The sequence below is a fragment of the Sturnira hondurensis genome, unplaced genomic scaffold, assembly GCF_014824575.4.
Source record: "Sturnira hondurensis isolate 20B ecotype Veracruz unplaced genomic scaffold, ASM1482457v3 Scaffold0004257, whole genome shotgun sequence".
Classification (NCBI taxonomy): Eukaryota; Metazoa; Chordata; class Mammalia; order Chiroptera; family Phyllostomidae; genus Sturnira; species Sturnira hondurensis.
Genome location: NW_028076888.1, coordinates 4,966,107 through 4,978,828, shown reverse-complemented (window position 1 = coordinate 4,978,828; position 12,722 = coordinate 4,966,107). Strand labels below are relative to the sequence as shown.

At 51.0% G+C, this 12,722-nt stretch overlaps 1 protein-coding gene across 2 annotated transcripts in view; it reads right to left on the bottom strand.

The window, feature by feature from the left end:
- MTOR (mechanistic target of rapamycin kinase) overlaps positions 1-12,722 on the bottom strand; it is a 113,769-nt gene that overhangs the window by 29,741 nt on the left and 71,306 nt on the right. For both annotated transcript variants that reach the window (XM_037045236.1, XM_037045235.1), the window contains exons 29-32: positions 12,629-12,704; positions 9,472-9,611; positions 2,805-2,905; positions 950-1,065 (exon numbers count right to left, since the gene is read on the bottom strand). In XM_037045236.1, coding sequence (XP_036901131.1) covers positions 950-1,065; positions 2,805-2,905; positions 9,472-9,611; positions 12,629-12,704 — 433 coding nt within the window. The remainder of the gene's footprint in view (positions 1-949; positions 1,066-2,804; positions 2,906-9,471; positions 9,612-12,628; positions 12,705-12,722) is intronic.

Here is a 12,722-nt window from a genome sequence, read left to right as displayed (position 1 = left end):
CAAATCTGGGGAAACGGGGGAGGGGAGAGGTGTGCTTTGAATCACCATGTTCTCACAGCTCAGAAGGACTGGGGGTCTACCTGCTGTCAGCCTGCCCTGGCTGGGCACGCCTGTGGACATGGTGTGTGTAAGCAATGGCTCCAGGGGTCACCTCTGACTCGAAGGCACCTCGTCCTCAAGGGACGGTGCCTCTGACACTGGCAGAGGAATGCCCGGTCCTCCCCAAGTGGAGATGGGAGCTCCTGGGCCAATGCCATGCATGGCCTAGGCCTCAGTTCTTGTCATGTAGGGCAGAGCCCCCAGGGTGGCACTGGGACCGCAGCTGCAGTCCTCTGTCCTTCACCCGCTAAAAACCCACCACGCTGAGCTCTTCCTGGTTTGAATGTTTAAGGTTAATCACGTGTCCCCATCCCTTAAGTGCTCGGGTCATTCACCCAAGCACCTCATTCACGACAGCCTGGTGCCTGACAGGGCGGATGTGATCACTTCGTTATTTCACTTGGCAAGTCAGCACAGGGTTTCCAAATAAAGCACCGGCTTTCCTAGAAGGTCATCAACGTGTGACACACCTGAAGAGCCGGAAGACACCGTGACTGACTTCTGCTGCTGTGGAGGGGCCTGAGGACATGGAACGTCTCTCTCTAAGGAATGCGAAGGCAAGGCGGTAACAAGGATGCCATGGTGACCCAAGAGGCTAACTCTACATGCAATCTAAACGGTCACTTCCAGAACACGTGTCCCTCTCAGAGAGGAAGTGGCCCCAGCTAAGGCACTGGCAGTCTTCTTCTCACTGAGCACCACGCTCCAAACTGCCCTAAGGAGTCCACAGAGCCAAACTCCAGAGCTGCGTACGATGGCCTGTCCGCACGGGCACCGTGTGCCGAGGAGCTGCTGGCCATGCCCAGTTGCCTTCTCTTTGCTGGGTGGTCTGGGTACGTGTGGGTTTTACCTGCTGTGCCAGGGAGAAGAGGTCCTGGTGCAGTGCCAGCACGGCCCTGTAAAATGCCCCATCGTGGGTGTCCCGAGGGATCATACAGGTGTACTCCTCCATGCTGTCCCACTGACCTACACAGAGGAGAGGAGAGAGAGAGAGAAGAGCATCAGGGCGGTCAACCTGCTGGGCCAAAGGCAGCATCTCCAGCAGCCCTTGTCACTGTTTCCGCACTTGCTTGGGGCTCAAACAAGGTGAACCTCAGCCTGATGGACTGAAACCCTGCAGAGACCCCCATACTCTGGGGGGCCGAGCGAGCTAATCCCACATACAAAGCCACCTCTGTGTCCGAAACACAGGCCACTGCTGTCCCAGGGAGCTCCGTAAAAGAGAGGAGAAACTGCAGGAGGTGTGTCAAGAGGGTTTGATGCAGTACCTCGTTAACCTGGAGAACTCTCTCGGATTTCTCCAGGTAGACGGGATGGCTTTCTTCCTTACTAGTGAAGCATCTCAGAGCTCAACGGTGCATTGGAAATCACATTTTCCCCTTAACAACTGAGAATGGCCATTACCCAGACATGGGACAGGATTACACAAATAGTTTGCCCGTTTCACTCTGGCAGTACCTTTGCCTCAGAAAGGAGGAGATAAATATTTTAAGAGGCTCTGTTATAACAGAAAGACAGGCTAGGTCATGGCACAGTGGTCTGTGTCCTGGCCGACTGGGAGAATGGCTGCAGCAGGGAATGCAATGGAGCGGCTTCCCCAGGTGGGATGAGCGTGTATGGAATGCCAGGACTTCCAAGACCATATGCAGAAAAGATATTGGCTTCACTAGCAGCAAACTGCAGGGCCACCAGTTTAGAAGGCATTTTCCTGCCGTTCACGCCAGTCCAGCAGCTTGTCCATTCTCAAAGCCTCTGGGTAAAAGCAAAATAGCAAACAATGACTCCTCAGGAAGCAATTTATTTTTGAAAAATGTTTTGGACCCAGCCCAGAGCTTGCGAAAGGAAAGGATATAAGCTCTGTGACTCAGGAGGGACATCGTGTAGGCAGAGGGTTACGTAACCTTCCTCTGGACTCAGTGGCTGAAGCCTTTCCCCTGAGACATCCCATGGACCCTTTCCCCTCTTACTAAGAACATCACTGGAACAGACGCTGGGGCCTGGCGTCAGAAACACAGCCTGTGAGGCTTACAAGGGAACCTTTGCTTTCAAAGACTTGGGGAGAGGGGGTAAGGTGGGAGAGTTGGGCAGCAAGGAGGAGGAGAGAAAACAAAGCTGTCCAAGTGTTCATAATTGAGACAGTGAAAGGCACATGGGGTTCATTCTATTATTTTGTTCAGTTTTATGGGGTTCATTATATTGTTTCATTCAGTTTTATATATGTTGGGAAAGGTAAGAAATAAAAGTAGACAGCTATCTTCTCTATTCTTGCTTGGGCTAAAGACATGATGAGTGGAGCTCCAGCAACCACACTGGGCCATGAGGTAGACTTGAACAGACAGGCCCCACGCAAGGCAGAAATATGGAAAAAGGCTAATTCCTACCTCAAGATTCCATTCATGAGAGAGAAAACAAACCAGCAACCTGGTTCAGAGAAGAACCCCAAACACACCTCACTATATATCTTAATTGTGACGCCTGCTCACTGCGTTCCTCGGCTTCCTCGTGAAAAGCTGTTTTCACCCTCATCTAACAAGTTAGTCAAAATCCTGAGGTAGAAACAGCTGGAAGAGATGGGAGGAGCACAGACTGTCGGACACTTCTGTATACCTGACATCCTGCCTGCAGCCACAGCACCCTACTTCAAGGTGTGAGCACCCAGCCTCACCCAGCCCACGCTGCCCGGGGTGCCTAGTAGGAAGCCTTACCTAAACCCCAGGCAGCGGCAGCAGCCATCCGGGCCATCTTGGCTTGGGTCTCATCATTGACCAGGGTCCACTTTTCACAGCATTGCTGGTGGAGCTGCCCCCTGAATGAGAAGAATTAGACAGTTGAGTTCATGAAATCACCTCTGTAACCTGTTGCTCTTTTGCCCTCCTGGGTTAGCTGGGAGGCCACAGAGGAACTAGATGATAGGGACCTGCCTTGAACCGGGAGCCCTGAAAGAACAAGCACTTTGGACTGGGCCCCCCGATAGAGAAGTGATTGCCATTTGCTGTTCCTGTGGCCTGGTACTCACAATTCGTCTGAGAGCGAGTTTATCAAAGACAGGGACCGTGTCTCACTCGATGCGATGTGCAATGTCCTCAACACCTGGCCCCCTTCGTACCTATTAACCCCTCGCAGGCCAACGAATCCCCGTTCTGCCCCTTCAGCAGGCCCACGGAGAAAGCGATCCGAAGAGAGACACACCTGGCACTCGTTTGGGGCCCAAAGCTACAGGGAGAACCGGCTCTTCAAAGCGTCCTACGAGTGGGTGCAGGCTGAGATGCGACCGGTCCGCACGGAAGGAAGCAACTCTTCAATGGTCACCTCTACCGAAACCCAGATGTTGCTTGTTCTCAGAATTCTGCACAATTACCACGAGCGTGGCTGTGGACCACGAGATACTGAGACAATGAGGGACGCTCAACAGGCTCTAGAACCCAAGGAGAATGGAAGCCCTCGCGAGAACGGAGATGTCCTCGTGGTGGCGGCAACAGCTGCCTCCCACATGCACCTCCAAATAGAAGGAAATGGGACTCTGCTCCTGAGCAGATTAAGCCCCACTTTGATGTGAGCTTCAAGACTCGGCTCAGAGACTCCCCAGTCCTCCCTGCCTTCTGAAAGAGATGCTGAGGGTGTTTTAACTTGGCGTTGGGAGTGAAGGCAAGTCCCAAGCGGCCCAGCTCAGAAGCCCCACGGGCCATGGGCTGCGCTACATTACAAGGTGGCGTGGGTCAGGGGTGGAGATAAACACGCCGACCGGTGACTACATCTAGGAGACCGGTTCGGGCCCGTTATCCAGAATCGGGGCTCGGCAGTCACTAACTTCACCTCTCTCTGGCATGTGATCAAGAGAGGCAGGGGCACAAGCATTCGGATTCAACACACAGCCAAGATCCGAAAGGAGGGGGAACTGGGCAGCCCCCTGCCCACCTGCTCACTGACGCAGCTCACTGACAGAAGCAGGATGTCCCTAGAAGCCTCCACTGCTGCTCGGTCCCACCGGGGCTGCTCTCACAGCAGCGGGGCTCTGGTCGCCATGCACGTCAGAACCCCGTGGGGCTTCTTAAACCGCACTGCTCAGCGCCCTGTCCTGAGTTCCTGATTCAGGAGGTCTGCACGGGGGCTTGAGGACATACATTTCTAACAGGTTTCTGGGCGATGCTGTGGCACAGGGGCCGCATTGTGAGAACCACTGGCTCGGGGCACAGGGCAGCCCCTCTGGGCAGCGTGTGTTTGTTGGGGTCTGGCCTGGAGGTAGAAAAGAAAGCTACATGGCTTCCAAATGGTTTGTCCAACTCTAGAATTAAGACCTTTTCCCCCAATACAAACAAAGTTTATTTAGAAAGTCACAGAGGTAGAAAAAGGGAGCCAGCTGGGCTGTGTGGGCTCAGGAGACAAGTTGCAGAGGCAAAAGAAGGGCCGTTGGAGCAAAGGGACGTGCGCTGAGGGAAGAAGAGGGGAAAGCAGAACTCAAATTTTTATAGCTTGTTGCCACAAGCAATTCGGCATCCCTCTAGTCCTTTGCTGGGACCCCCCTTTCTGTGGCATGGGACTAAGGATTTAGTTTTGCTTGTCACTCAGAAGCAGGGAGCAAGCTCAGTGTGAAACACCAGGAACCACTACCCCGAGAGGCAAGGCAGGAGCGGGGCTGGGGCGGCGTCCTGGAAAGGCGGCCCCGACAGCGAACACAGGCAGCGCCTTCGAGCTGCAGCCAAGTCACAGCTGTCAGAACTCTGCCTGGGGAGGCAGGTTCCTCTTTGGAGAAAGCAAACGGACATTTGCTACAAATAAGAATGCAGAACATACTGAGTCCTAGCTCTCCAAGGCAGTGGGGGCAGAACAAAATCAAACACATAAAAATCACGGGACTGTGGGGGCAACCCCCTCTCACCGCACACCAGGGAAGACCAAGGAAGAGCCCCATCCCCCAGGACTTGGACTTGCCCACCCAGGGCTGCAGCAAAAAGCTTAGCAAGTGTTCTTTCATTTGGAACATCTAAGAGGTTGGGTGATGCCCAAATAATCCAGGAACCCAGACGCCATGTAAAGGACAGTGTGGGGCGGGAGTTCGCCGAGGTTCACTCTGGCTGCCGGTGTGGCTTCTGCGCACCATGGGGCTGGGGGGCTGGCTCTAGCAGTTGGCTTCCCGGAGGCGGGGGAGAGTCTTAGCTCAGTGGCAGCCCTAGATTCCCGATGCCACCGCTGGTGAACACCTGCCTCGGGCATCTCCAGGATATAACTCAAAGCAACAGCAACTGAGAAACTATGCTCTGCATATAAGTGACTGAATAAACCACGTAAGAAGCCTACATATAATAAGGAAAAGACTTTTGTTTCTTTCACTTCTTTTAAAAATCTTTAAGTCTGCTGCATCCTTAAATCCCTTGGTCAGCATCACCAGCCACTTATACTTCACAGGTAACTATAAAGTGGGAATGAACCCAAGAGATCAGTGGTAAATGGGACCAAGCACTGCAGCGTCAGGAGATCTGGACTGCTGTGCCTTCAGGAGACCTCCAGAGAGACGGCTGTGTCACCCTCTGTGACTCAGTTTCCCGACGGTCACACAGGCAGACTAAACTGCATCTGAGGTCTCTTTGAACACACCCGAGCTGTCCCCACCTAACCCATCTAAGGAAATTAGTTGTCTTCCATTCAGAAACGGCAGGCAGGGGAAGGGACCGGGGAAGGTTCCGAATGAGGGAGAGGCAGTTCAGGCAGACCTCGAGACATGGGGAGGGTTTCAGAAACAAGACAAAGGAGCAGAAGAACAGGTGGGCAATCCAGGAAACTGAGTGGATGAACGCAGAGGAAAAAAATTCTGTGGGGTCTGGAGGAGAGCGCAGTCTAGCCAGAGCTCGGGATTATGAGGCCCCGAGGGACAGGCTGGAGAAGTGAGCAGAGACTGCAACACGAGACTTTGATGAGGCTGTGATGTTTAGCCTAGAGATTTAGGGGATTGCTTAGAGTTGGATTTTAAGAATGCTTACAATTTTTTAGTCTTCCTCTTAACAGCATATGGTTGTATGATAACCAATTTGAAAGTTAAAGAAAACTGTTTTTGACGTAAGGTGGCCAGTTCTCGTTATCATTCTCTTCAGTAGAAGACCCTGCAGTGACGGGCATGCCCTGTGCCCGTCCTGTTCAATGCGGCGGCCATGAGCTGCACTGGCTACTGAGCACTTGGAATGTGGCTAGTGTGACCGGATATCCAACTCTAATTTAAAGGAGCCGCATCTGGCTAGTGGCCACCATATCGGGCAGCACAGTTTAGATACCTGTTGGACATAAAAAGTCCAGCTTTAGTTGCACAAACTGATGGAGCAGATCTGATAGAACACGCTTCCTCAATTTCCTGAGGTAAGTGAATATGAAGTGCTAATTATGAAAATAAGTAGTAACAGCCCTGGCTGATGTAGCTCAGTGGATTGAGTGTGGGCCTGTGAACCACGATTGCAGTTCAATTCCCAGTCAGGGCACATGTCTGGGTTGCAGGCCAGTTCCCAGTGGGGGACGCACGAGAGGAGAAACACCATGCACTGATGTTTCTCTACCTCTCTCCTTCCCTTTCTATTTAAAGATAAATAAATAAATAATTTTAAAAAAAGAAAGAAAATAAGTAGTAACACATAAATCTCCCTAATAATGGCTAAGCCAGACAAACCAATCTCAAGTAACTTTAGACTACCTGTATATATATATATATGTGACCCAATGCCAAAGGCTAAATTCACTGACATTAAGTTTTCAAGTACTACATTACATCTTTTATTTGGGAAACATAACTTTATATTAAGAAATAAAAATAGCAATCATTTACCAAAAAATATCTGTAATTAGGTTTAATGAGAGATCATTCTTTTTAGAAGTCTTACTTTGATTTTTCAATAATATTTTTTAAACTTTCTGAGATAGCAAATTTTTAAGCACATCAAAATTTGCCTGTATTAAAGAGACCGGGTTTTATTGCGGCGATGGAATACCATGCAGTCAGTAAAAACACGAGGTGGCACCTTTGGCACTGATAGAGCTGCTCAATGAAGACCGGGCGGGGGCAGGGTGCCGGGCACACCGTCACGCTGTAGGTGCCTGCGCTCGCCCGAGCCTTCCCGGCCGTCTGGGCGAGGCCCTGGTCTCTGTGCTGGGAAGTCTGAGTGGCGGAGGGACAAGGACAAGACTAGGTTTTCACAGGCCTGTTGCTGTTCTGCACTCGAATTTTGTGCTATGTGCATATTACCTCTTCAAATAATAATGCTTTAAAAAAAATGAATTAAAAATGTAGCTGGAAAAAAAAAACCTTCAGCCCTGGCCAAGTGGCTCTCATCTGGTTAGAGCACCGACCCACACACCAGCAGGTTGCGGGCTTGGTCCTTAGTTGAGGCACATACAGGAGGCAACCAATGGATGTTTTCTTCTCCTCTCTCTCCCCTCCTCTCTTCTAAAATTAGTAATAAAAATATCTTTGGGTGAGGATTAAAAAAAGTAAATTAAAAAAAACAATAAAAAAATGCTTCTGATATTTCCTAAAAAATAAAGGAAGGAGGGAAGGAAGGGAGGAAGGGAGGGAGGAAGGAAGGGAGGAGGGTCTGCAGGGACAGAACTCCCATGTGCGGGTCCAAATGCCTCGCACAGGCCCACAGAATCCTATCTACCCCAGACGACTCCTTGGAGGCCTGGTTCAGGGACCCTTACTTAGGCTTTGGGTTCATCAGGCCTCTGAGGCGCTCTGGATGTCCCAGCCTCACCTTCATTCTGGAGGCTCAGACTGTAATGTCTTTCTCTCCCCGAGCTTCCAGATCTCGTGAGTCCCCAAGGCCCGTCAGTGCCACTTCCTAAACATCTCTGGACCCCGCCCTCTCCACCCCCACTGCCCTCAGCCTTCCCTCCCTGCCACCACCCCTGTCTCCCCTCGGACGGCCCCTGAACTGGTCCTGCCATCTCCTCTTTGGCATTCCTTCAACCCTCTCTCCGGTGTGCTCCTAAAGGGTTCTTTCTGTAAAATAAACCTGTCAATCATGGCTCTCCAAACACTTGGATGGCCACCCCATCGCCATTAGGTTCAAGTCCAAACTCCTAATCTGGGCTATTAGCCCCAAGTGCTATGGTCCCTGCCTGTGTCTCCTGCATTGCCTTTTAGTTCTTCTGCTACATACCCTGAGCGTTCAGCCACACTGAACTTTCAGAACCCTGAACCTGCTTCTGTGTGCACTTGCTCCTCCTCACCGTACAGGTCCAAGTTAGGTGCCACTCCCCAGGGGAAGCCTTCCAGGGCCTTCGGAGCCTGGATCAGGGCCCTTATTTCCCACAGCTCCCTGGGTTTCCATGTGTAACTGCATTCCTCTGTATTACAATGGCCTGGCTGTCTGCTCCGTAGGCTTGGGGAAGGCAGGGGCTGCGCCCGTCTTGGTCACGTGCGTGTCCTCAGGGCCTGTCAGACACTGGCCGTGAGTAAGTGCTCAACAATCACTGGTTGAACAGACGAATGGGGAATCCGTGTCCAACAGAAAGTCAGAGACTCTGCTCATGGGAAGGTGTATAGCATCGGAACCACTTAAAACCACAGTTAAACGACTGGATGACCGTAGTCATCTTGCTCTACGGGCTCTTGCTTTAACTATTTAAAAAACTGCACTGGATGCTGGGAAACAGAATGGAAGCCATTTTTTCCTCATCATCCCTCCTAAACTCCCTGAACCAAGACGTAGCCAACTGTTCTCAAGCATCTCTGTTGCTTTTACCTGGAACACCCCTCCTTCTCTCCCCACTCTCCTTCGCCTCCCCCACCTGGGTCCCTCCTGCAGGGAGAACTGCAGGACCAGCCCGCTCCCTCCTTCGGCTTCTGAAGCCGTGTGCTCACACTGTGGCCACTGCTCGCTCAGGCTTTAGTTACCGCCTCGTGCTCGTCTCGCCCACCTCACAATGGAGGCACTGCTTTTCGTCCTTTTTACATCTAGAGCCTGGCACAGGGCTGGGCACAGAGCGAGCATTCAAGAAAGCTGACACACCTGATGAGGAGAGCCATTTGTTCTTTCCTAAACTCACTGCCAAGTGCTAATTAAAAAAAAGACGAGGAGGTCTTTTCGCCAGTGAGTCAAGGTGGGAGGCCAGATAAGAGGAGCAGGTGCAGATCCCAGAGCGGAACCCAAACCTGTCCCAGTTCAGAGCATGATAAAGTTTAATTTTTATTGTTAAAGACCCTTTATACTTTAGCACTGAGACAGGACAGAAAGAGAAAAACACCACAGTGACAGATGACTCCTGGGAAAATACCAAGTCAAGCAAAAATGAGAGTCTTAGGAGAGAACTCTGGGGGAAGCCTTTTAAATCCCAAGGCCAAAGACACCCCGTCTCTAGCAGCCACTCAGCCACCAGCCCGCTGCAGCTCACCATTCTCCCAAGGCCTCGAGGCAGCGCATGCGGCCCAGCATCAGCTCTGGGTCATCCTTGTTAGTGTCCATTTTCTTATCGTAGGCTACCAGGGCGTCTTCCCACTCGTGCAGTTTCTCGTACCAGGTGGCCTGGATCTCCTGCCCAGTGGAAAAGAAGGGAGACTGTGGTGAGGAAGGCGTGGGGGAACGAGGGCACAGTTTTTAACCCCACACTCTTCCCTAAGGTGCTGCACTGTGCGGCTGGCACTTCACCCATCAAAGAGCGTCTTAGCTTTGATCGAAAAGGACTTCAGCGTGTCTGGAGGTGTGTTTGGTGACAATGGGGGTGTTGGTCCTTGGCACGCCGATGCCATGACCCTGGGATACTCCAAGAGTAGAGGTCAGGCCATGCTCCTCCCCCTATCACTTCCTGAAACAGAGGTCACCAGAGCTACAAGGATGTGAGGACAGGAGAAATCATTTGGGACAGCAGGAAACCCAAGGAGACTTCCTGCAAGGATGCTGAGGCCTTGATCTGCAGGAGTGCTGACGATGGCCACGTGGTCGGGATGGCAGCTGCTTGCCTGACGGGGCCAGAAAGGCAGGCCACATCTGCATATGTGCCGGAGGAAAACAACTCGGTCTTAAAAAGCTTCTCATCCTCTTCATCTCTTCATGCATTTTTAAACTTCCAGGAAATATTACCACTTAAAATTCTTTGGAAAAACCTTCCCCGCCTTCTCCTAGAGTCCCCCATCTAATGTTCCTTCCTGCTCAGCGCTGGGCAGCTTTCGCAGTGTCAGGGCCAGAGGACGGATTCCATTACCGGGCAGATGGCATGCCACGCTGAAATGCCGTGTCGGCCACGTGCGGAAGAGGCGCTGCGGTCCAGAAGTTGCAGACCGTGGCTCACTAAATGGTCAGGGACTGTTTTATGTATCTGCCTGCCCTCCACCCCACTTTGCCTGCTGGGCTTCATTACCAGCTTAGTAAGTGACTATTTCTCTACCAGACCAGGGTAGTGGCTCTCCAGGGATTTCTTTACCAACCATACGATTTTGCAGTGAAATTTGTATGATCTAATGCAGGGCCCGAATTACTTTCCTCCATTACCCTCCTCTCCTTTCTCAATAAAACTGGTACTTGAGGACCATACGCACTAACAGCAGCTCTGTTAAGCTCACTGGAAGGATGTTTTCTTCTCGAACCTCTGTAAGGAGGCCATCCCTACTCCAGGCCGCTCACTTGCGCTACCTCCCCTCGTTGGTTTCCAACAGAGCCAGGCTCCCCTGGGGCTCCTGCACTGATTCCGCTGCTGCCACAGACCTTCCTCCAGTGCCAGTGGGTAGTGGGGTTTCCTGGAACGAGCATTTCTGGCTCCGTGGAACATACAACTCCCCAGAATAATGCCTCAATAGGAAAAGAAACTTAGAGAGAAAGAGTGACTGCAAATAGGGTGTAAAACTAACCACTCTTAAATTAAAAAGTAACACTGGAGAATTCCCATTTCAAATTTCTGTGCTGGGGGAAAGGAGAAGAGGGGCCGATGACTAATGCGTGGCGCACGGTATGAACAAGCAGAAAGCGGAGGGAGCGGCCTGGGCGGCAGGTCAGGCAGGGGGCAGGGTATTTTGAATTGCAATAGACTGCAGGAACTATAAGGCTTAAGCAATGAATCACACAAAATTCTAATGAGATTGCTGTTACATAAATTGTGCTGAGGAAGCGTGGGCTCTGCCAAGAAAAAGCAAGCCATTGTCAAGTTTAATATAATTCAGCTACCTAAATATAACAGAAAATCCACCCCAGGTTTAGCAATCATCCTGGAGCTAATGGCCACCTTCAGAACCTAGAGCCAGAGGCTGGCACTCTGAGCCCCTGCTGGGAGACCCCCTGAACCCCGGACAGTCGTGGAAACCTGGTTTCAGTCGGCTCTCACTGTGGCGGAGAGCCCTGAGGCTCTCGAAGGGAAGGCCAGCTGTGCCTAGGCGGCCCCCTCCGGACTTTCTTCCCCATGCAAACAAGGACCGTGGCACGGATGGATGAGACACCGTCCCTTCCGGCCCGTCTTCTGGAGAGATGCTTTCCTAGTCCAGTTACAGGTCTGTGCCTAAAGGCAAAGGATTCTCGTAATGGTTCTGTCCTTGTGTGAGGCAAAAGCCTGGGAAGTAGCCACAGTTTGTCTTCATGCCAACGTGCTGGACTCTTGATTAAGGTTCACCAGAGCAAGTGGCCTACACGGCTAATGAAAGGTTCCTCATCAAACGTATGGGCCCGGAACTTCTCCACCTTCCAGGAAGTCAATGCTAAGTTGATTAAGTTGATGCTTTATATATGGTTAGGAAGTTACCAAAGCACCCTCTCAGGACCACAGAGAGTAATGGGAACATTTTAATATTGGTAGGGCAAAGACGGTAGGAGAAGAGCTATGTCAGTAATAATGAAATGGAACAATCACTCAATAGAGGAATAAATGAAGAGTGTATTTTCCTGGAGAACTGGCCATGGTTTCATCTGAATTATGTACTGAGTGTTAACTGTGGGTCAGTGGCCGTGCCAGCTCCCACAGATGACACAAAGACAACTCAGGCTGGGGCTGAATACCTGGGCTCTGATGCCAGACTGCCCAGGTTCAAGTCCTGGTTCCACCATGCATTCCCTCTCTCAGCTCAGGCGAGGCTGTTACCGTACCGGGGCCATAGCCTCCTCATCCAAAAAATGGGGTAACAGCAGTACCCCTTCACCGGCTTGTTGTGAGGACTGAATTAGATGAAGAGGAACATAAAGCTCTTAGCAAAGGGCTGGGCACTGCCACGGGTTTGATAACCACCAACTATTACTGTTTACAGACACTATCTTTAGGGTCTGTATTCACTTTGTTGTTTTTCCAAGCAAATTAGATTATTTTATTATTTTTTAATTAAAAATTTAAAAATTTAATCTTTATTATATATTTTTCCACTACCATTTAGTCCCCTTATACCGCCCTCCCCTCTGTGTTCATTTTGAAGAAGTCCATACAGCCATTGTCTCCTTCATCCTTAGGATAAAGGTAAGTCACATCAGACTGTTACCAGTCAGGAAAAAAGAAAAGGAAGTAACTTTCTAGCCTGTGGCCAAGTGCCTCCTCAGCTAGGTTACTCCTCTTGCTTTTCTAAAGGGAACGAAGTACTCACCAGCTCTCCAAAGTGTTTCATGGCGTACTCTAGCACCCCGGCCGCTGCCTCTGGCTGCTGCAGCTTATTATTAATGCTGGGAAAACAAAAGAGG